The 24,232-nt window shown below is 40.1% G+C and overlaps 1 protein-coding gene across 5 annotated transcripts in view; it reads left to right on the forward strand.

The window, feature by feature from the left end:
* The window catches only part of LOC140488175 (transcriptional activator MN1-like), a 135,481-nt gene that overhangs the window by 107,317 nt on the left and 3,932 nt on the right, over positions 1-24,232 (forward strand). For 2 of the 5 annotated variants that reach the window (XM_072588046.1, XM_072588049.1), the window contains exon 2: positions 23,154-23,314. In XM_072588046.1, coding sequence (XP_072444147.1) covers positions 23,154-23,314 — 161 coding nt within the window. Of the gene's footprint in view, positions 1-1,099; positions 10,487-23,153; positions 23,315-24,232 lie in introns of those variants that run through there. The other 3 variants (XR_011963011.1, XR_011963009.1, XM_072588044.1) reach the window with 3 other exon arrangements.

Consider the following 24,232-nt stretch of genomic DNA (forward strand, 5'->3'; position numbering starts at 1 on the left):
GCTACTGTGTAAAATTATTAACTTTATCTTTTAAAAAGTTATGCTTCCCTATTGTCTCTGCATAACCCCTTTGTTTAGTCCCCCAGCATTGTTCTTCCTTTTACTAGGAGAATGGCACAGCTTAGGTTATATCTGTCAGCATGGGTCTATCAGTGCTGTTTTTGTATAATCTGATGAGGAACTCAGTAAGGAGATTCCCGACAATTATTTTCCCTTCCATTCCGGTCATTATGGGTGCTTCTTGCTTTGCACCTTGTACTTAGATTGAGAACTTCTGAAACATTGACCTGTTTCTTCCCTCTTTATACAGGGAAGGGGCGGACAAACTGAAAGACAGCTATAAACGGGAAATCAAACTCTCATTCCACATTTCAGGAGTGAATCATTCAACTCAAGGAGCTTTTAGATTTTTAAAAGTTCTGTCATGGGATGTGAGCACATCTGGCAAGTCGAGCATTTGTTGCCTCTTCCTAATTGCCCTTGAGAATAGCTAACAACATATGCTATTGTGAATTCGTTGAGTCCTGTTTCCACAGGACATATTATTTGAGATCTTATAAGAAGAAAAATCTTTTGTCTGTCATGTGGTTCGGCAATCCCATTCTTGGTGGAATCAGTTCCACAGCTCAAAAATACACCAAACTTTATGCCAATTGGCAATCTCTCTCATAACATGAGTGTTTTTACAAACTCTGAGTAAGGCATCTTGTTGGGACAGAATGGAGAACGCTTTCTTTGCGCTTAGTCCATTTCAGAGCAAACCTATCAGGGCTGAATCGAACGGATTTGGAGGAGCTTTACTTTGCATCCAACCCCTGGGGCACCATACCTCGGAGCAATGCAGCACTACATGATGTAATATAAAGGGAGCTTTACCTTCCATCAAACATATGCTGTAGTTGATCCGGGGAGTGTTACTGGACTCACAGGCTGTCTGAATGGAATGTATTTGATTGGCCAAAGCTAACATCACTCATCTCGAGTTAAAATTTACGAAAGAAAACATGATCAAAATAAAATGACTGTGCTTTGAATAAAACTGAGATTTCTATGTGTACTTATGTCTGTCTTGCTAATTATATTTATTAACCCATTACAGCCCAGGACAATTCCCAAAGCAAAGTATCGATGGGTCCAGCTGGCAGCCACTCTCAGCATCTTTCAGTCCACAATACTGACCTCATTGACTCTAAGCCACAGAGCCCCGTGCAGTCGTGGATGGCCTCCCATTCAGAAATCACTTACCGAGCTGGGACCTTTGCAGCTGCGTTGACCTGTATATAAATGGATGATCAAGAAGGAGAGAGAGAGAGAGAGGGAAAGAAAGAGACCATGTTTTGTTAAGCGGACTGGAAAGGGTTACTGAAACCATGGCAACAAGACTTTTACATTAATGTTTTTTTAAAAAAGTTTTATAAGGTGCGTTTCCGTGCCTGGTCATAAATGTTGTGGGTGGTGTGAAGCTTCTCAATTGGTTTTGGAGAAGTTGATTAAATGCCAGCTGCAACATCCCTCTCAATGGATGTGGGATAGCTGCAGTCCACAATGAGCTGGCCTGCGATTTCAATCTCCCAGCCCCCAAAGCAAGGCAAGCAACCTGATTAGATAAGATCACGGGTAAACACAGCAGAAGGGAATGGTCATGAATGGCCATTTTCCAATCATTCCGCATAGCCCACAGTTAGCTTTAAAAAGGAAACATGTGATTGCCTCAGTGTGCGCCCTAGAAAATTGGAGTACAAGTGGAGGAAGTGCAGCAGTAAGTGAGGAATACTTTGCAAGTTGACCACAAAGAAATGCCACATACTAATGATGATAGCTTAATAATTGGAAGGATTCATAACAATTTTAAATATTTATGAGGCATTGCCTAGTTATTCTGGTGGAATATTGGACTCCACAGAATGTTATCAGTATGGATATGGTCTTGGGGGTTGACACGCTCTGGCACCTCACTGGTGAAGCTTGCATGAACCTGGAAGGAGCTGTGGTCATGGTGCACCCACATGTTTTCAGAAGGATACAGGCAACAATCACAATGGCTGAACATTTCTTTGGAGCAGCTGCTGGTTCAGTGCTGTAACTTTGCCATAAGATGCTGTGAAGTTTGGGTAGCAGCTCCAAGGAAATTCACAGCTAATCATTAGGACTACCCCACGTAAAATATCTTTTAAAAAAGATCACAATAAATTCTTTTATAACTTTAATCCTGTTATCTTTAATCTGCTGAATAATGTCTTAGAGTTACACATTGTAGCTCTCATCCTACTGGTAGACCATCTCTGTATAGTTACAGTGAGAAATCCTTATCTTGCTGAATAAACTGCAGTATTAAATAGTTATGCAGCAATTGTCCAAAGGAGTTTTTTTTAAATTGGAAATTCTTCTTTCCCTTCAAGATGGCCCTCAAGTCTTTAGACTAGCTGCCATTTATATCGAAATTCTACTCTTGGCCCTCCCTCTTTCTCCAACAAAAATCTTCTTTGTCTTGGATAGGCAGAGTTAATGTACAAGTTGGCTATGATTGAACTGAACAGCAAAGTATGGTCAAGGAGCTGAATGGCCTATCCATATTCCTTGCCACACATAACTTTCTGTCACTATGCTAAACAATTTAAGGTTTCCCTCTGTGAATACTCACGAGAGCATATTCTTTCTGCTCTGTATCCAGATTTCCTTAACCTTGTCCTCTTTTCATCTTTTCAGATATTCCCCAAATCTCTGGTTCTTGCATTCAGCACTCAGTCAAATACTACTGCAGCCTGTTTTATCTCTTGCTTTTCCTGCCGTCAGCTTAAAGCTTTCTTGAGTAGGTCCAGAGGTATCCCAAACACTATCCATCACAACACCTAACATTATTTCTGGAGGCATAGGGTGTGGAGAGGGAGACGCAGACCTCTATGTCTTATCGTGTCTCCTCTGTAGCCATATCTCCTAGCTTACTTTTCATGGACAGGACTCTTTAATTTTAGTTAAACCCCTTTCAATGCCATCCCTTCTGATTGTTCCAATCTGCTGTAGTTTGTGCCCATCCTTTAGAATACTCATTGACCACAAAGATAATCCAACATCTGTAATGTGAACATGAGTAAAGGCTATACAGAAGGAAATGGCAAACCACTGCAGTACCCTGTCTGTATGTGTGGACCACTGCAATGGGGAGCCATGGCTCAACTCTTGGAACTGAGAAACAAAGACAGAAAGACAGTTCCAATGCAGCTCAAACATCTCCAGCAATCAGCCTCTTTCCAACTCTGCACAACATCTTTCAATCCCTTTCATCCCTTCATCTGGATGTTGTCTATCAGTGACATATTGAGGCCAGTTTCCATGCAAATGTTGACGATACTAAGTTCTAACTCTCCATCTTTTACATTAACTTGTTGGTCCTTCTGTGCTGCCAGATGGTTTTAAGTTGTAGATGAGTAAAAAAAATCTTTCTCCAACAGAATATCAAGGCTATGATTTTTGACCTTTGTCATAACTTGTTCCTGATTCCATTCTGATCAATGGGCACTTACTGAAGCTATATTTTACCATGTATAAGGCATACCACCCTATTGGGCCCACAGCTGAGTTTGAGACTTGCATCTTGCCTGTCGAGGCTACTTCATGTGGGAAAGTGATGGCCAAATGGTATTGTTGGCCTACACCTGATTCCAAACCCACAGCAATGTGGTCAACCCTTAATTGCTTGCTGAGAGATGAGAAATGGATAATAAATGCTGCTATAGCCAGTAATGCCTCATATCCTCTGAATTAAAGGAAAATAATCTTCACAAAATCACCTGCTGCAACGCTATCTTATTAATACTTTTGAAAGTCTTACCCATCTGTTTTTATTTCAGCACTTAATTTCCTAAACACATTTATTTTTGACTCCCAATCTTCTGCCTCGATACATCAAATTTTCTTATTATTTATCAAATTTCTCCAAATCTCTGTTAAATAGTGTGCTGTATTTAATACAACATGCTCATGGTTCTTACCATACTGTACCCAACACACTGAATTGAAATCCCCCAGTATGAACCTGCACTCTGGTTTTGCCTGATACTATCTTTGCAGTTTATTCTGCAAGCCTTGATCCCATCCCCCCTTAAAATCTGGCCTTCTGAGTGCCCCACTCTTCTTTTTTGCCTCACCAGCAGTGGGAGAGTGTTCAGCTGTGTCAGCCTGGACTGAAACAATTTCTCTCAACATTTTAGCCTTTTCTCACAATTTTGCAAATCCTTCTCAATAATACCCTTTTGACCAAGCTTTCAGCCTTCTTGCTAACATGCCAAATTTGACAGTGTACCTTTTCCTTTCCAATATTCCATCTGATTAACATCTTGGGAATTTCATGATGAAGTGAAATTTTGTTGTTATACGTGTTACTTCTAAATAAACAGTAATTCTGTACAATTATCCAGTGAAAACCCTTACCTTGCTGAATAAACAGTAACTTCATGTTGTTAAATACTAAGTCACTTCTACCCTTTGGAGTAAACAGCAGATTTTGGATAATTACACGAGATGCATATTTTTAAACCACAAAGTTGATTGTGTAACGAAGTTGTATCACAACAGTAAGTTAAATATATTGACAAGGAATGCTATGAAAAAGAAATTACTTTCAAAGGGTTAGCACTAATTCTTCAATGATATTTTATGTCTGTAAGATGATAATTTGTATGCATATATTGGAATGGGGACTGCTCATTAAACATAAGTGAGAGTCATAAATATGTGTTCACAAAATCAAATTTCCTGCAGAATAACAATGAAATAGCATGCCTATAAAAGAAAAGTCTTTTGGCAACATCTAACACAAAAGGAAGTTTTAATGAGTGGACAGCGTTGATAAATAGTTCAGCATCCTGTCTTATGTTAAAATCTACAGGTCTTGTGTTTACACTGCAGTAAGTGGTCCTAAAGTAAGGCCACGTTTTGTCCTTATCGGAACTGGGTAAGGGATTGTGTAATTATCAAAGACGGTAGTTGAAGGTGGAGTTATAAAACTGGAATTATGAAAGTTTTACCCTGCTCGTTGATAATGTACAGTGAGGTACTGTTTCCGTAAAGCTCATTTGTTTTTACAAATTGACATATTTTTAAAAATCTCTTCTCAAAGCATTTCTGTTGAAACTAAATTGGGGCTACTGAAATACCATTTTCTCAAATCAATACTTGACCATGAAAGAAGTTCAGGTGTGAAAACTGCCATGGATGTTCAGCCTTGACTACAGAATTCACCCTTAGGAAATGTCTGAGAAATGTTTCAAAACTGAATAGGAGGCAGGAAGGTGACACTAATTTGTTGTGACTTCGCTGTGCAATTGCACACGTGGACAAGTTCCACTTTGACCTCTCCTGACAGAGCTGGAATTTTCACTCTCTTGATGTAGCCAGCCGCTGGAATGTTGCTTATCCATTGATGAATATTGTTTTCCACTGTGCAGTGGGTTATGTGGCTCACAATCAGCAATTTGTGGTTCCACAGTTCCAGGTGAAGGCATCAAGTTGACTTCTGATTGGCAACTGAAGTCAAATTTTAATGATGTTGCCCAAAAGAAGGAATATTGCAGCTGGATTTAAAAATATATATTAAAAAAATGAATTATCTGTGGTACAAATTCACCTAAACCACAGCTTGCCTAACCAAACCAAGCCTAACTAAACTGGGCCAAAAATACCCCATAGGGCTGAACCACATTAGACTTACTCAAACCAGGCCTAATCAGATTGGACCCAACCAAATTTGCAGCAGTCAAACTATGCTTGACTCTGCTTATCCAAACTCGACATCATCAAAATGAATCAACCTAATTAATTGATAAGTTCTATGCTGGTATCCCTTTAACAGCTCATATGCAAGCTTAAAACAATGGGATCCCTCTTTGTACCAACTTAATTCTCTTTTCTTTATGGATTGTATTCCAATTATATTTAATATCATAACATAATTGAAGTTCAAATATTTGGAATTGGTTGCAGCTGAGACATGAATTGAGAATCGGGCCATAATCTACTTTATAAAAGCCAAACATTCCTTTAAAAGGATTTACACAACTTTACAGCTAAGACAAACCCAGCGTGATTCAGCTTGGTTTGGTATCATGGTTCAGGCTCTCCTTTTGTAAGTGTACTATTTTTAACCAAAATTTATTTTCCGTGTAAATCTCATTCATTCAATTCCTTTTTATTAGTTCTAATTGTATGTGTGAGTAATTCATCACAAATACGAAAGCCATTCATTGGCTCTTTGAGTTCCCTATAGATGTGAAAATTTGGCCTGGTAAAATGAAAATAAAAACCACATGAGCTAAACTTGCATTGTACCAATCTAACCATCATTTGGAATCTGACTTTTCTCCTGTTTCTGGATGTATGACATTACCTCTATGGCTTTACATGATATATAATGATACCATTGCTTCCAGTTTCTGCATGTGATCTCTGATGGCATTTGCATGTTAGTGTTTGCGTTTCTTGGAAGAAAAATGTTTTTTTTTAAATTACTAAGAGACTTTTGTTTTGTTTTCCAACCATCACAAATGGAGACTTTCACTGGGAATTTCCATTGGGATTTTCTTGATCAGTCTCTATAGCTGTGCTGGAATGTATGCAGAAACTTTGATCAACTGTGTAAAGGGAGCCTCAGATGATATTTTGGAGGTTGTTTAGGTGAAATGCTGACAAATTTATTGGCCTTTGCTTTTATTTCATTTTGGTATTCAGTTCAGACTGTTCCTTCCACAATAACATAAATTCTGAAGTTCCTGTTCCAAACAATTATCTTTCTTCAGAACAACACTGATGGGCTGTTGAAGATTCATATACACACACGAGAGCTTATGTTTGTACCTCCCCCAGATCCCAATATTAACTGGTAGTGAAATTCCACCAACAAGTTTTTAATGCTGTTTCAAAACACAGCTGTTCTGGGATGAAGAAGTGAAGGATGTTGTAGTTCATTTAAATGATGCCAGGTGGGGTTTCCAACTGTGCCAGAGATGACCAGAGCTCACATTGTCCAATGCTGACTGCAGAGTTCTAAATCAGAACGGAGATCGGCATGAGACAATGCCAGATAGACTCTGCAATTTCCTTGTGGGGCTTAGAGTGGCAGTCCTATTAAAGAAGAAAATGCATAATTTTAATTTTACCCTTTAGTGGCATTGACCTGAACCATGCACTGAGTTGGCTCAAGTGTCCTTGAAAATATTGCAGTCTGGTTGCAATATCTGTGGAGCCCAGCAGGCAGATGGTAAAGAGGACGTGCCTGGCTTTAGATGAGTGTCCTTGTAGCCCACTTAGTTGAAAAGGGTGACATGCCCAGCAGAACCCCAAAGGCTCTGGGAGGGGGAGGTGGGGGGGGTGGAGCAATTGAAATAAGAAGGGGTGATAGGTGACTGTAAAGGACTTGAATTGCCAACACTTACTTTCTACCAGGAGGGTAAGTTTCAGTTTAAAATCACTCTTCAGGTTGAAAATGTTCAGTCCCAAACTGAACCCATTCTACATCTACTATCCTTGCTGAGAGCATTTGCACTGAGGGTCAATCCTGAGTCTTTCAGGATACCTGACGTTAACTTATAAAACCTAAGAAACATTGCTAGGTATCAATTGTTAATAGGATAGTTGTGGTGAAGCTATGCTCTGCAGTATCAACTTGCCCATTTATATGAAATTCCTTGGTTTGCAATTCTAGCAAAACCTTTGACTCATTAAATTTAATATTCACTCATTTTTATACTGATAGATCCAAATTTGCACCAAGTATCTCTTTATATATGGTTGATACAATTCTCTGTGAAAAACATACACCGAAAAGACTGCTGCATGGAGTTAATATATTAAATATATTACCCTAATACAGTTAGGGGTTAGTCTCAGAACCTTTAGTCTTCCACCTTCTTTTGCATTTAGCTTCTTCAAATCAAGCAGGTTACAACACATACACAAAGAAATGTTATTGCTCCCCTCCGAATCAGAAAACAAAAATACAAATAAGCAATCATTTTTTTTCCTCAAAGTATTGTCAAAAATGTACTCTGATGGAATTTTCCATTTTTTAATTCCTTGTAAATATTTATGAGAACCCAAGTTTGTGTAAAGAGATGTAAATTTAATTGATACATGATTTTTTTTAAAGAAGCAGAAAAAGAAATAAATCATGTCAGCTAAATGGGGAGAAATGCAGTTTTAATTGCCTGCACAACAGAAATGTAAGTTTAATGTTGTCAACAGGACAAGTCTCGTCCAACTAAGCAATGGTAAAGCCACATCTAAGAAACCGAACCATGTCACAACCAACCAACTCCACAATGCATGAGCAATCAGCTCTTCAACCAACTAAATAGAACACTGTCAATGTGTTAAATTAAACAAACAAATTGATGACAGCTACCCACCAACTCATTTACAAACAGCGAGACAAATGATGAGCAATTAAACCAACCCCAATCCCATTTAGACCTAACATCCATTCAGCCACAGAGTAACCAAACAGATAAGAACCAGTTAGCTATCTAATGACTGTAACTAACCAAAGCAACCGAAAAATCCAGATCAAGCAACAAGCTATTTCAGCAGACCAGAATATCCCAATGAAACCATCAACATATACAACCAGTAAGGGGCTGTTGTGGCACAGTGGTCATGTCCCTACTTCAGTGCCAGGACATCTAGCTTCAAGTCTTACTTGTTCCAGAGGTGAGTAATAACATCTCTGAACAGGTTGATTTTAGGTATTTTCTAATCAACCACTGGAACTAAAATGAACTAACCAACTGATGGCACAAGATTAGGTGATTATTGGGTTAGGTCAGATTTTTAAAAATTGTACCATGTTATAAGCTGCCGTCTAGTTTCCTAAAACTTACCAGAGTAACATGGATTGGTCTGTCTGGAACAAATAAAATTAATATATGTTAATTTTTAATCATTTAAGTGGTAGCCCAAAAAAAAGATTTATGCCTTTTTGCGACATTCCAGTCTGCGTAATAATATCCATGCTTTTGTGCTGTTGAGACCAAAGTGGTTTCCATCTCAGGTGAATTAAATAGATAACTTGATTATTGTTGACATTGATGGTGTTTTCTTACGTGATGTTTATATCTCTTTGTGTTTCTCAATCTTTACCTAACGGAATGGCTCTTCCCTTGAAGATTCACAGGCTGGAGAGCAAGAAAATTTTCTGCCTCACACAATCATTTGTCCCACTTACTCATGTTCAAAGGGAAGAGGTCGCAATGGGAAGGTGGAATTATTTGACCTTAAAAAAAAACAGCCTTGAAGCTTCTGTCTTTGTGCTTTTTTTCCCACTTACTTCAGTGTGTTCATTGCTGGTTCTGTAAAGTGCCTCAGGATGTTTTGTTATATGTAAGCTGTTTTACAAGTATCACTACTAAGAATTAGAAAAGGCAACTTGTTTTGCTTCTGACCAAAATATGAGTATTCTCAGCTGGAAGCTGAACATGTGTGAATATAGCTGATTAAGTGATTGGGTTCAACTGCAGTATTGTCCACCATGCGGTTATAATGCCTACCAAAGCACTCTGCTGGAGAGCCATTGACATATGTGGGATCTACCCCAGGAGAAGTCAACAGAAGAAGAGATAGAAAAAAGATCAGTGAACTAAAGGGGAGGCAGTTGAATCTCTGGCGTCTACTGAATAAAGGCAAAGTACTATGGATGCTGAAGATGTGAAATAAAAACTGAACGTGCTGGAGAAAGTCAGCAGGTCTGGCAACATCTGTGGAGAGAGAAACATATAATAGTTTGCGTGTAATTTGACTCTTCTTTCAAACCTATCTGTCGAGATGATTTTACAATTTTCTAATAGGGGAGTGAACAATTATACATCTGTATTATCATTAATGTTCAAAATTGTGTGTTGGAATTTTTTAACATGTTATAATATAAACACTAGTTTGGCAGTAAGTACAATATGACCCTTCCCAGAAAGCTACAATGGTCAACTATCAAAGATGTTTCTTTAGCACTAAACATGAGGTATTGTTGAAAAAAGAGGCATGTTGTTGAAGTTTTTCATCCTGCACTCAGGACAAATGCAAAGATGCCACATTTCAAATGATCACCACAAATTTAATGAGTGCAAGACAAAAAGACTTTGTGATATGTCTCACCTTTCAGTGATATTCAAGTTCTCTACTTCCAAATATGATGTAGTAATTCCATTTTTTGTGCAGAAAGTATATCATATGTTTCCTCTTTGACAATGTAATATATGGCTATATATTTTAAAGTTGTGAGGGGTTTCAAAATGCCAAGTAGTATCCCAGCAGGAGGTGCAATTAAGATACAATTAAGTGACTTAAATGATGTGGAATATCACTTCATGTTATGTGCCAGAATTCTGTGTTCTGTGTACCACCCAAATATTCAAAATGGCATTGTATTTTGAGATTCCTTGTTGACTATAACTTTATAAGCTGTGATTTTTTTTATATATAAAAGAGAAGTAGAAAGTCAAAATGCAAGTTGTTGCTCTTTCTTTAAATTGCTACTCTCTAACCTCCTTGAAATAAGACTGCCTGTTTGATTGTAAGCTAACACGATTGGTACAGTAATCTTAGACAATCCACTTGTACTGATACATGGCAAACAAACCCCTGCCTCATGCATTAGCTGTGACCCATTTTCTCTAAAACCTGAACACCTTCCTAAACTACTGGACTCAGGTAGAATGCATGTTGTGAGCTGTAAAATAAATGAGCAATTTTTGAGACCAGCTACCTGCTTATGATGTCCTGTGGCATTTAAAAAACTGGTTTATTTTTTTCTTGACACCTTTCCTTGAATGAGCATTTTATGCAATGGTCAGGAATGATCAGGACCATCCAGTTAACTAGAACACTGGGGCCTTCTGCATGCCATTTGATAGCTCATGCACTTGCTCCTGATCCCAAACTCAGTTACCTCATTCCCATCTTAGAAAAGCTGCTGCTGAAGTCCACAGAAGGGAGCTTTCTCCCTTTCTATACATTTGAACATATATCGATATCAGCCTTTGAGGTCAGCTTCCCATTGTATGCATCCCATCAGCTAGCCTCCGCTGGCTTGATTTCCCATTAATGTCAGATATTCCCCTTCTATCTGGCTAGCTTTCTGATATTTTGACTCAGCCATCCCCAGTGACCTAGATTCACCTTTCCTTAATAACAGTTTCCTCATCTCTTAGCTTTCCCATGACTTGCCATCCTTCTCAGCTCACCTGAATGCTTCCTTCTCAGTGACTCCATGTTCTGTTAGCTGTGACTGGATTGTTACTTTTTTGAGTGATCCTAATTTCCTCACCTTGGCACTCAGCTTGATCTCTTAGAAGTTGGATATTTAGGACTTGCTGCTCCCATTTCCTGATGAGCACTTCTGGTTGGCCTACTGTACCTCAGTACCCTTCCTTCCCCCACCCAATTGACTGAATTTGACTGACCTCAGTCCCTCTGCTTTATTCACTTAATTTTACTCTTCTTTCTGTTCTACCACTTTTCTGTCCAATCCCTTTCTCTCTTTCCCTGCCTTGGTCCAAGCATAGCCCATGACCTGCTTAAGGGAATAACCTTCGTGGTCTTCACCACTGTCTGAAATGCCACAGGATATCAACTTTTCTTTTATAAAAAAGAATGATCTCAGAATATTTCTTCAGTAATACCATTGAATATTTGGCAAACTTACAATTTGGGCAATTATTCACTGAACTGTTATCTCGTACGTGGAGGTTAGAAGTGATTTAGTTCTAAATATTTAAGCATCATCTGAACTTTTGGTCCAGATGTTGCTGGGAAGGAAACAATGAGTTTAACGAGGCTCATTGCTACTAGTGTGTAAATTTCACAGTGCTTTGTGGTGTTGGAGAAATATCTGTGAATTGTGATTTTCACAAATCCTAGATGCTTTGCGTCACAAGCCTGTTGGAAACAAAAGCTTGTCATCAGCTTCCCTATGGGGTTCATGGATGTAATACATTTATGTTCTTCAAATTAATTGAACGTTATGCAGAAAATTAGGCCTGGTACTTGGCAGTGTAAGGACACTTTTTAAGGACAAGATTCTGGCAATTTTGCTGACGTCTTGTGGTCCAGAATTTGCTGCTCCCCCAGCCAAGTTGTTCTCGTACAGTTACAACAATGGCATCTACCTGACAATGTGCAAAATTGCCCAGGTATGCCCTGTCCAATTACTGCCCCATCTATCTACTCTTGATCATCAGTAGTGTGATGGAAGGTTCAGTGCTATCAAGCAGCACCAGCAATAATCTGCTCAGTGATGCCCAGTTTGGGTTTTGCCGGGGGTCACTCAGCTCCTGACCTCCTCATTACAGCCTTGGTTTAAACATTGGACAAAAGAGCTGAATTCCAGAGGGGAGGGGAGAGTGTCAGTCCTTGAAATTAAGATTGCATTCAATGAATGTGGCATCAAGGAGCGCTAGCAAAATTGTCATCAATCGGTATCGGGGTAAACTTTCTGTTGGTTGGAGTTATACCTGGCAAAAAGGAATATGGTGTTTATTGGAGGTCAGTTATCTCAACTCCAGGACATCTCTGCAGGAGTCCCTCAGGGTAGTGTCCTAGGCCCAACAATCTTCAGCTGCTTTATCAATGACCTTCCCTCCACCATAAGGTCAGAAGTGGGTATGTTCACTGATGATTGTATACTGTTCAACACCGTTCACGACTCCTCAGATATTGAAGCAGTCCATGTTCAAATGCAACAAGATCTGTACAATATCCAGGCTTGAACTGACAAATGGCAAGTAATATTCACACCACACAAATTCCAGGCACCGACCATCTCCAATAAAAAACAGTCTATCACTATCTCTTGACATTCAATGGTGTTACTATTGAACACCACTACCAACTCCCCCACTACCAACATCCTGGGGTTACCATTGATCAGAAAATCACCTGGACTCACCATGTGAACACAATGGCTGCAACAGCAGGTCAGGGGCTAGGGATACTAGTGAGTAACGCACCTCCTGACTCCTCAGAGCCTGTCCACTATCTATAAGGCACAAGTTAGCAGTGTGATGAAATACTCCCCAGTTGCCTGGGTGAGTGTAGCTCCAACAACATTCAAGAAGCAGCCCCAAATTGATTAACACCAAATCCACAAGAGTCCATCCCTTCCAACACTGACACTCAGTAGAAACAGTGTGCACTATCTACAAGATGCTTGACAAAAAAATCACCAAAGATCCTTAGATACCACCTTCCAAACCCATGCCTGCTTCCATCTAAAGGGACAAAAGCAGCAGATACATGGGAACATCGCAACCTGCAAGATTCCCTTCGAGCCATTCACCATCATGAGTTGAAAACATAATGTTGTTCTTTCACTATCGCTGGGTCAAAATCCTGGAACCCATTCCTAAGGGATTTATGGATCTACCTTTGGCACATGCACTACAGCAGTTCAAGAAGGCAGCTCACCACCACCTCCCCATAGGTAACTCGGGGCGGGCAATAAATATTGGCCCAGCTAGCAACGTCCATGTCCCACAAAAATAATTCCTTTGTTTTTAATCATTCACAGGATATGAGTGTCATTGGCTAGCATTGCCCATGCCCAATTGCCAAAGGACTGTTAAGAGTCAACCACATTGCTGTGGGTCTGGAATTACATGTAGGCCAGACCAGGTAAAAGATGGTACTTTCCTTCCATAAAGAGCATTAATGAATCAGACAGGTTTCCTCACAATGATTTTAATGATCATAATTAGACCCATAATTCCAGATTTTAAAAAAATTAATTCAAATACCATGATCTGCCATCGCAGGATTTGAACCTGAATCCCTAGAACGTTATTGGTCTGTAAATTAACAGTCAACTCGTTACCACTTGATATGATCAAATGAGAAACAAGGAACTAGCTTCCGTTTGTGCAAACTCGCAAATCACAACAAAGGTTCAAGTTGTTTTTTCGCATGTGGACAAACATTTTCAATTCTAATGTAGCTGACTACTGTTTACAGCAAGCAGTAAGGAACCAATCACAATGTTTTCTTGAATCCCAGGGTACTGAAGGAGGTGGCTCGAGAAATCTTGGATGCGTTGGTGATTATTTTCCAGAGTTCGATAGATTCGGGATCAGTTCCTGCGGATTGGAGGGTGGCTAATGTTATACCACTTTTTAAGAAAGGTGGGAAGAGAGAAAGCAGGAAGTTATAGACCAGTTAGTCTGACCTCAGTGGTGGGAAAGATGCTGGAGTCTATTATAAAGGATGAAATTACGACACATCTGGATGGTAGTAACAGGATAGGTCAGAGTCAGCATGGATTTATGAAGGGGAAATGCTTGACTAATCTTCTGGAATTTTTTGAGGATGTAACTGAAGATGGATGAGGGAGATCCAGCAGATGTAGTGTACTTGGACTTTCAGAAAGCTTTTGATAAAGTCCCACATGGGAGGTTAGTGAGCAAAATTAGGGTGCATGGTACTGGGGGCAAAGTACTAACTTGGATTGAAAGTTGGTTGGCTGGTAGGAAACAAAGAGTAGTGATAAACGACTCCATTTCGGAATGGCAGGCAGTGACCAGTGAGGTACTGGAGGGATCAGTGCTGGGGTCATAGCTTTTTACAATATATGTTAATAATATAGAAGATGGTATTAGTAATAACATTAGCAAATTTGATGATGATACTAAGCTGAGTGGCAGGGTGAAATGTGATGAGGGTGTTAGGAGATTACAGGGTGACCTGGACAAGTTAGGTGAGTGGTCAGATGCATGGCAGATGTAGTTTAATGTGGATAAATGTATGGTTATCCACTTTGGTGGCAAGAACAGGAAGGCAGATTACTACCTAAATAGAATCAATTTAGATAAAGGAGCAGTACAGAGAGATCTGGGTGTTCTTGTACACCAGTCAATGAAGGTAAGCATGCAGGTACAGCAGGTAGTGAAGAAGGCTAATCGCATGCTGGCCTTCATAACAAGAGGGATTGAGTATAGAAGCAAAGAGGTTCTTCTGCAGCTGTACAGGGCCCTGGTGAGACCACACCTGGAGTATTGTATGCAGTTCTGGTCTCCAAATTTGAGGAAAGATATTCTGGCTATTGAGGGAGTGCAGCGTAGGTTCTCGAGGTCAATTCCTGGAATGGCGGGATTACCTTACACTGAAAGACTGGAGCGACTGGGCTTGTATACCCTTGAGTTGAGAAGACTGAGAGGGGATCTGATTGAGACATATAAGATTATTAAAGGATTGGACACTCTGGCAGCAGGAAACATGTTTCCGCTGATGGGTGAGTGCCGAACCAGAGGACACAGCTTAAAAATACGGGATAGACCATTTAGGACAGAGATGAAGAGAAACGTCTTCACCCAGAGAGTGGTGGCTGTGTGGAATGCTCTGCCCCAGAGGGCAGTGGAGGCCCAGTCTCTGGATTCATTTAAGAAAGAGTTGGATAGAGCTCTCAAGGATAGTGGAATCAAGGGTTATGGAGATAAGACAGGAACAGGATACTGATTGAGGATGATCAGCCATGATCATATTGAATGGTGGTGCAGGCTCGAAGAGTAGAATGGCCGACTCCTGCACCTATTGTCTATTGTCTATGGAATTTTTAAAAAAGCCAAGCTTGTTATCTCCTAATCCTGAGAAAAGTGGTACACCAGGTATACAGCCTTCAGTCAGTCACAAGGATGAACACACATATACACACAAGGGCACAATGTTTAAACAAAAAAACATTGAATACAAAGAAAATGAAAGAACATAGAGTTTAGAGTATTTGGATGTTCCAGAGCTGTAAGATTTTAAGTTGACACCCTGGGTCATCATTTGGTTTCTTAGGCATTAGTAGCAATGACTATTGCAGTTACTTTTGTGTTTTTAGGTTCCCTGATTTTCTTCCAGTGTTGTCGCTACGTGCTTTCCTTTCTTGAGAGAGAAGCCCGTTTTAGCCTGAATTCTGTCTGGATTGTGGCTTCCATCTCCTCTGGTCAAAAACAGCAGCTCATGTATATCCTGTGTCTGCTGAAGTTATGTTTTCAGGTTGTGTAATTGCAGAAATGTTTCAAGCTTCAACATGAAAAGCTTTTTATAATGGTCCGAATCAAATAGGAGATGACGACCTTTTCATGCCCCACAAACGGCCTTGCTGACTCGTTTCACTACCCTTGAGGAAACTATTAATTTCAAATCAGACTGTCTTTGATCGAATTCACATTGGATTTCATGAAAATTAGCCAAACTCTGCTGGTCAGATGATCTTGGGGTTTTTTTTATTAGGTCAGTTCTTTGGTCCCTTTTCAAAACTGTTCCAGCCCGCGAAAGTCCTGCATTTAATTAGATGATAGGATTCAAAACTCAATTTTTATATCATCATGACATGCCGTCATAATGTCTTGCACTCAGAAAGAGAAACATTGAAAGCTGACGGTAGGAACATATTCCCAGAGATGTTTAAAATTTAAATTTCTAAAACTTCTTTTGTGTTTTCTTCGTCTTTTGTTTTTACTCTATTTCTCACTTTATATAAAGGATTTGACTCTAGTCCATCCAATTTCCTCCTCCTTCATTTTATTCTCCATCCTTAAAATCTCACTAAGTGAATATATTGTCAATTGCACCACTCACCAAGGTTATAAATGTCCAGTATTAGTTTGTACTGCCAGCAATTTGTGTCAAAAATGTCATTTCCAAGCTGACAGGTAAGGTAAAAGATCTAGCAAATGTACATATCATGAGATGTCCCACTGCAGCAAGTTCAAAATGGAATCTTTAGTTTTTGGAGTACACTTAGGCAGTAGGAGTGCTATAGGTTGAAGTATAAGACCATAATACATAGGAGTGGAAGCAAGGCCATTCCACCCATCGAGTCCACTCCGCCATTTAATCATGGCTGATGGGCATTTCAATTCCACTCACGTGCACTCTCTCCATAGCCCTTAATTCCTTGCGAGATCAAGAATTTATCAATCTCTGCCTTGAAGACATGCAACATCCTGGCCTCGACTGCGCTCCGTGGCAATGAATTCCACTGATCAATATGATCAATAATGCTCTCTTCTCAGTATTGAAATCTGGTAATTTTGTGATTTCTCATTGCATTAGATGTGTGTAATGATGAAGTTTCTGTGAATCCCCACAAAAATGCTTGACTTTATCCTCCAAGAGTTCAGTTGACTGACATTTAGAGAAATCAACGTTTCGGGCAAAAGCCCTTCATCAGGAAGCCCTTTATTCCTGATGAAGGGCTTTTGCCCGAAACGTTGATTTCGCTGCTCGTTGGATGCTGCCTGAACTGCTGTGCTCTTCCAGCACCACTAATCCAGTATTTGATTTTCAGCATCTGCAGTCATTGTTTTTACCTTGACATTTCGAGAAGTTGAGAGAAATGACCTGATTGATACTCCAAACTTAATGAACGGAAATTAAATTGGAAATCGGCGAATACAATTTTGGATATGATTTGTAGAAAGTTATGAATGCAGGTGCATAAGGCTAACACCCTCACTCATCTAAATGAAAGAAAATTGTTTGGTTTCTGTTCAAAGTCGAAATGAACTTACATGTCAAGTCGATCATCAATGCAGAAAAAATTTCCCAAAGAGCGCTAGACCAAAAAGGGAAATGTGAAGCGGAGTAATATATTCTACAACAAATAAATATGGTCAGATAGGGTATTTTCATAGTGAGGGGATGAAGCTCAGTGGCCTTGTATGTTTGAGGTCTTTGGTTCTGCATCATCATTAGTTATTCTTTAAGAGATTCCTTCAATCTATCTGTTTGATCAAGCAGTTGGTTATTTGACCTAATTCTCTTTATGTGCCTCAGTGCCATACTTTGCTTTTTAATACTCCTGTGATGCTTTATGGGAGATTTCAAGATGCTAAGCGTGATCTAGATTTTCACAAATCTGCCGCAAGTTTCTTGTTTTCAGTCTGCAAGACTTGATTGTACCATTTGGCCTGTTACAGCTGGATTTCTAATTGAATAAGTCTCCCTCAGGCAGCTGGACTGTGCCAATTCTTGTTGAGAGCCTAGGCTGGTCAAATATGTTCAACTTTGTGAAATCATTCTGTGTCTCAATAAGTTCAACAACCTGGTCTTGCCAGCACTGGCTGACAAACGTTCTGGTGGTAGCCTTCAGCATCTATCTACACAGATCAATGGTTTCTGTATTTTAAATATTTGTATGAAGCACTTGGATTTTATTTACCGCTGGATAAGTTTTTAGAATCATAGAACCCCCTACAGTGTGGAAATAATCCATTCAGCCCATCAAGTCCACATTGACTCTGAAGAGCATCCCACCCAGACGCACCCCATTCCCATAGCTAACCCACCTAGCCTGCATATTCCTTGGCACTATTGGCAATTTACCATGGCCAATCCGTCTAACCTGCACATCTTCCTTGTGAGAGGAAACCAGAGCACCCAAAGGAAACCCACGCAAACACAGGGAGAATGTGCAAACTCCCACCAGTCGCCTGAGGCTGGAATCAAACCCAAGCCCTCAGTGTTATGAGGCAGCAGTGCGAACCATGCCACCCTATTTTGTTAGCTAATTGAGGTTTTCTTACATCTAATGTACTGAGTACTTAAGTTTTTTTTCTTTAAATATATAAAATTCATTTTAAGGTTCTGTACAATAAGTAGACAACTCTGCTTCTCCTTTATCTTCCTCAAGAAAGACAGCTGGATTTTCAGGAACAGTGTCCTCTGAATCCAAAGTACAGAACTGTCTGAACTTACAGGTTTGATTAAATGAATGATCCTTTGCTGTAATTACATTTTGAAAAACTAAGGTCTCTTAAATATTTGAGCAACAGGTGGATCTAGCTGTGCACACTACTGCTATGCAGTACTCACATGAAATTAGCAGGACACTCTCTTCAAGCCAAAAAGGCATTTTGTCTATGACAGAAACGAAGAATGTGGTATGTGAATGTCAGTGCTGGCATGACTGTAGGTATGTGATCCATCCACTTTAAGGACTGGTGAATTATATCAAATGGCTGTTTTCTACAGACAAGACAATGACCATAATAAACCAACCAGAGTTTGCAAATCTCAAAACAGAGTGTCCAACATTAGATGTTTTCTGCATTTGAACTACATTTCTTAAATAATCCTGATGAATTACACTGATAGGTAAAAACAATGACTGCAGATGCTGGAAACCAGATTCTGGATTAGTGGTGCTGGAAAAGCACAGCAGTTCAGGCAGCATCCGAGGAGCAGGAAAATCGACGTTTCAGGTGAAAGTCCTTCATCAGGAATACAGGCAGAGAGCCTGAAGGGTGGAGAGATAAATGAGAGGAAGGTGGGGGTGGGGAGAAAGTAGCATAGAATACAATAAGTGATAGGTCAGTGAGGAGGGTGGGGGAAGTTGGACTTCACCAGTTTCCTCATTTCCCCTTCCCCCATCTCACCCCAATTCCAGACTTCTAGCTCAGCACTGTCCTCATGACTTGTCCTACCTGCCTATCTTCCTTTCCACCTATCCACTCCACCCTCCTTTCTGACCTATCACCTTCATCCCACCCCCATTCACCCATTGTACTCTTTGCTACCTTCCCCCACCCTCCTCCCTGACCTATCACCTTCATCCCCACCCCCACTCACCTATTGTACTCTATGCTACTTTCTCCCCAACCCCACCACCCTCTCATTTATCTCTCCACCCTTCAGGCACTCTGCCTGTATTCCTGATGAAGGGCTTTCGCCTGAAACGTCGATTTTCCTGCTCCTTGGATGCTGCCTGAACTGCTGTGCTTTTCCAGCACCACCAATCCAGAATTACACTGATAACCAATGTAAGATTGCCAGCTGGGCTTACAATGTAATACATCTCCATACTCAAAACTACATATGGGGATTTTGTACATGCAGTGTACCTGTTTCATGAAAATCCTTTGACTAATCAGACAACCTGCCTGGTTTCAAATTTAGGCAATGCTTGGCAGTTAACTCTCAATCATCAGCTAACTTATGCATCTCAAGCCAATGTCTCTACCAATCAGAGACCACTTATCAAATAATCAGCATGTTCCTTTCCCTCAATATAAATAATGATTCCCTTTATATCGGTGTTCCTTGTAAATTGTCCTGGTGAAAAGATATGACAAAATGTATAGTTTTAAAACAATACTTCCGAGTTCTGTATTTTTAAATGAATAATCAATGCTCATAGGTGGTGGGAGTCTCCCAGACTGCTGTGGCCTCTTGTTCAATTTTCTAGTCTACTGATGCAACCATACTCTGGTCTCTCTGTTTGCATTCGTGACTATCTATATAACTTGCTGAATTGGACTCCGGCCAGTACAATTGCTTGATAATTTGGACTGTATCCTGTTCCTTTGCATGTTTACTGTCAGTGTCTTTTCTGAGTGCTCGTCCATTCTCCAACTCTGTAAGTAGTTTCATTTTTGTAAATACATTACTACATGTGGACAATAGATTTCTTCCTATTGCTAACTGCATACTCTATTGTGAACCTTCTCCTGCTCATTCTTCAGATCAAATAGATTTCCCATCCCACAGTTCAAAATATCATTATGCCTCAAATTTTGTCACTGGACAGCACCACTGGATATGTTCCTGACCCCTTGGCTTGGATTGCTGAGCTGGTGTAATGTTGTCCATCACTGGACTGGCATTGTGGTGTCCATCATTGGCCTGGTATTATGCTGTCCATCACTGGGTTGTTATCATGGTGCCCATCTCTGGCCTGTCCTTGTGGTGTCCTTCACTGGGCTGTCTTTGTGGTTTTGCTGTCACTGAGTTTCACGTCAGGCTTTTACTATCTACCTCAAGTTCTGTGGGTCTGGTCACAGTTACAAACAGGTAATAATATGAGACTTACAGCAGTCTTGTGAGTGAATAGCAACAGTTCAAGTAAACATAGCTATGTAAATGGAATAGTAATTGTTAGCCACTGGTATTTTTACAAAACATACCATGAAATGTGTCGAAGTCACCATGTTCCAGTGCCTATATGTGTAACAGAAATTTTATATACAAAAAAAATTAAGACAAAGTCCATCTTTGTTCAGTTTATGGCTCATGGGTTCCTAAGGTTGAAAAAAGATAGGAACCACTGCTGCAGGAAGCCAACATTGAAACTGCTGAATCTCCGACTGTAGGAACCCCATACCAGACAACCATACCGCCGGAGACACTACCTCAAGGACCCATCTTGTCACCGAAGCCACTGCTGAAGAAGACCATCACACCAGGCTGCTGATTTCTGGGCTGGAGACACCACAGAGGCTGCCTCAAGGAATCCCAGGCCATTGAAGCAGGAGGTGTTAAGAAAGGACTTATTTTCAGCCCTGCAGATACCAGTTTCAATTTTGCACGCCTCAATGGCTATCTGAAAGGTACAATTCCCTTTCCTTTACACAATCATCAGTTGATAACCCCACTTTTGACTTTAATGGAGGGACAGTCATTGATAAAGCAGGTGAAGATGGTTTTTGCCTAGGACATTATTCAGAGGAACTCTTGCAGAGATGTCCTGGAGCAGTGATGACTGATCTCCAGCAATCACGACCACCTGAAGTTAGTATGACTTCAACAAGTGGAGTGTATTCCCCCCAATTCCCATTGACTTAAGGTTTGTTGGGACGCTTTGATGCCACACTAAGTCAAAAGCCGAAGGTCAGTAACTCTCACTTCTCTTCTGAAATTCAGCTCTTTTGGACAAAGACTGAAATGAGGACTGGGGTCATGTGTCCCCAAACTCAGTATCAGTGAGCAGGTTGTTACTGAGTAAGTGTGGCACATTGAGCACGGTCAGTGACACCTTCCATTACATTGCTAATGATCGAGAGTAGGGTTGTAAGTCTGCAATTAACTAGATTGGACTTACCTGCTATATGTGGACAGCGCATACCAGTATTATGGCACTACTACAACAACTTAGCCATGAGTCCTCAGTACTACAGCCAGAATGTTGTCAGGGTTCTTAGGGTTTGCTGTATCCAATGTCTTTGGCCATTTGTTGTTATTACATAGAGAGATTCGAATTAGTGAATACTGGTATCCGTGGTGGTGATAACCTCAGGAGGCGGTTATAATGAATCATATACTCAACACCCATGGATGCATATGGTTTTAAAGGCTATGGCTTCGCCTTTTGCATTGCTGCGTTGGACCCTGTTGAAGATGGGTATCTTGTGTGTCTCCTTCCATTCATTGTTTAACTGTACATTACCATTCACTACTGATTTCGGCAGGATTTCAAACCTTTGATTTAGTCCATTGGTTGCGGAATCCCTTAGTGTGCTACTTAGATTGTTTATCACACATGTGATCCTGGACTGTAGCTTCCATGGGTTGGCACCTCCTTATTGGATTGGCAAAGCACAGTAGGTGGTGGAAAATATCTTATGGATTCCAGTGAGAATGAATAGACCGAGGAGAGATTCTGTGGTCACTATCACAAAAAAATGTCAATTGGGAGTTTAATTAGCATTGCTTTGATGCTGTAGAAGGGGTGTACACCTGATATTAGATTCAAACAATTAATTTGTATATCAACTCCTTTATTATAGACAAGTAACTCTATTTTGAATGGTAAGCAGTTAACAATATTGAATTCACTTCAAGAGCATCGAATGATGTGAATAAAATCTTGCTCAGTCAGCTTGAGGAATTAGTGAAGCATGGTTTTCCCATCTCATCCCTAAAGCTCCATTGTATCACTTTCAGCCATGATCTGTTGATGAAGGTGCTCTAGTTTTCACTTTTACATATTCTGAACATTCATGCTACAAGGCAAGAGACTGCATTCAAGAGATTTTTCTTTCACTTTTGCTCATATCTGTCACCACCATCAGGCATTCTCTGCAACCATCCGGTCAAAGTAATTCCTGGCAGATTCAGGTAGTGACAGCTGAGGGCCCCAAGCAATGGTTCCTCCCTCAGGACCTCAGTGGAACAGCTTAACTTTCAGAGACCCAACATTGAGCAGTTGAATAGATATTTTAATACACTCAGCCCGAAGGTGTGCAATGAGACTATTTCACACATTCTAATCTATTGTGGATTTGACTTTAGAGACAAATTAATGATGATAGCTCTTAGACAAGACATATACCTTCCACCTGACTTCATCGTATGCCTCCCTTATACTTTCTCTCCACAGATGTTGACTAATACCATTCCTTCTGTGTGTTTAGGACACGAGGAGCTGCTCCAGCACCTCCATCCTGATCGCAGGCTGAATTCAGGAACCTGGAGATGGCTCTGGTGGCACCATGGACACAATTTTCGAGGAGGTGACCAAGACGAAGGATATTCATTGACAGATTTCCTGAGGACTGAGAATCTAAAGAGATAGGTATAAATTACCTAACGTTACAACATTTGGAACTATTTCAGCTGCTTTACTGTGCTTTAGCATGACTTACGGGCTTCATACACTTACAACAGGAGGATTTTTTTCCTAATTCCATTGGGTGTCACGATCGTAAAGTATGAAATAAAAATAAAGTACAATGTTAGCTGTTAAATTTTAAAGAGCATCATAAATTTATATCTGGTTCAATGAACAATGTTTAATCGCAAAGAAAAGTGAGAGAAGTCTAACGGTTTGGTCCTTGTTAGGCAGAGCTTGTTAATGTTAATTTACGGACATCACTGGCCTTCAAAGACGCATTGTACCAAAAATAATACCTGACAGTGAAAGCCGACAAGTAGGAAGAAGATTTCTTCTTCAGAGGAGATCGCTAGTATGCTGTAATGCTCTCTTTACTGTCATGTGATACCTTATGCCGCAACCATTTAAATTTTAAGGCTTATATCTATACTCGTTTTATGGTCTACCTTGACAGTTCCATAGATGCATGTACAAGTAAGGAGCTATATAGAAATCAGATAGGCATCAATTACCATCCTATAAACTTGCACCCTTATAAACGCTAATCACAAATAAGAGCATTTTTAATGTGAAATAGAGTCATAAACAGAAGGGAGTCACTTTGGCCTAACTCACTCCATCAGAATCACCTCCAAAACCTCTCCAGCCCTGTTCCACATCCATCATTCCATTCGCTGCATTTCTTTGTTTGCTGCTAAGGATTTTGAGGCCTGAAGGCTAACAAGATTGAGGAGCAGTTAAATCAAAAAGACAATCTTATCCTGATTGGTTCCCTTATTGGACTCCAATGAAACTTAGGACTAGATCACCCATCTCAGCACGAATGGAGTGAAGTGAGATCAATGTTTCAGTAGGAAATGTTCATCCAGGAATGATAGT

This window comes from Chiloscyllium punctatum, chromosome 17 (assembly GCF_047496795.1).
Source record: "Chiloscyllium punctatum isolate Juve2018m chromosome 17, sChiPun1.3, whole genome shotgun sequence".
Classification (NCBI taxonomy): Eukaryota; Metazoa; Chordata; class Chondrichthyes; order Orectolobiformes; family Hemiscylliidae; genus Chiloscyllium; species Chiloscyllium punctatum.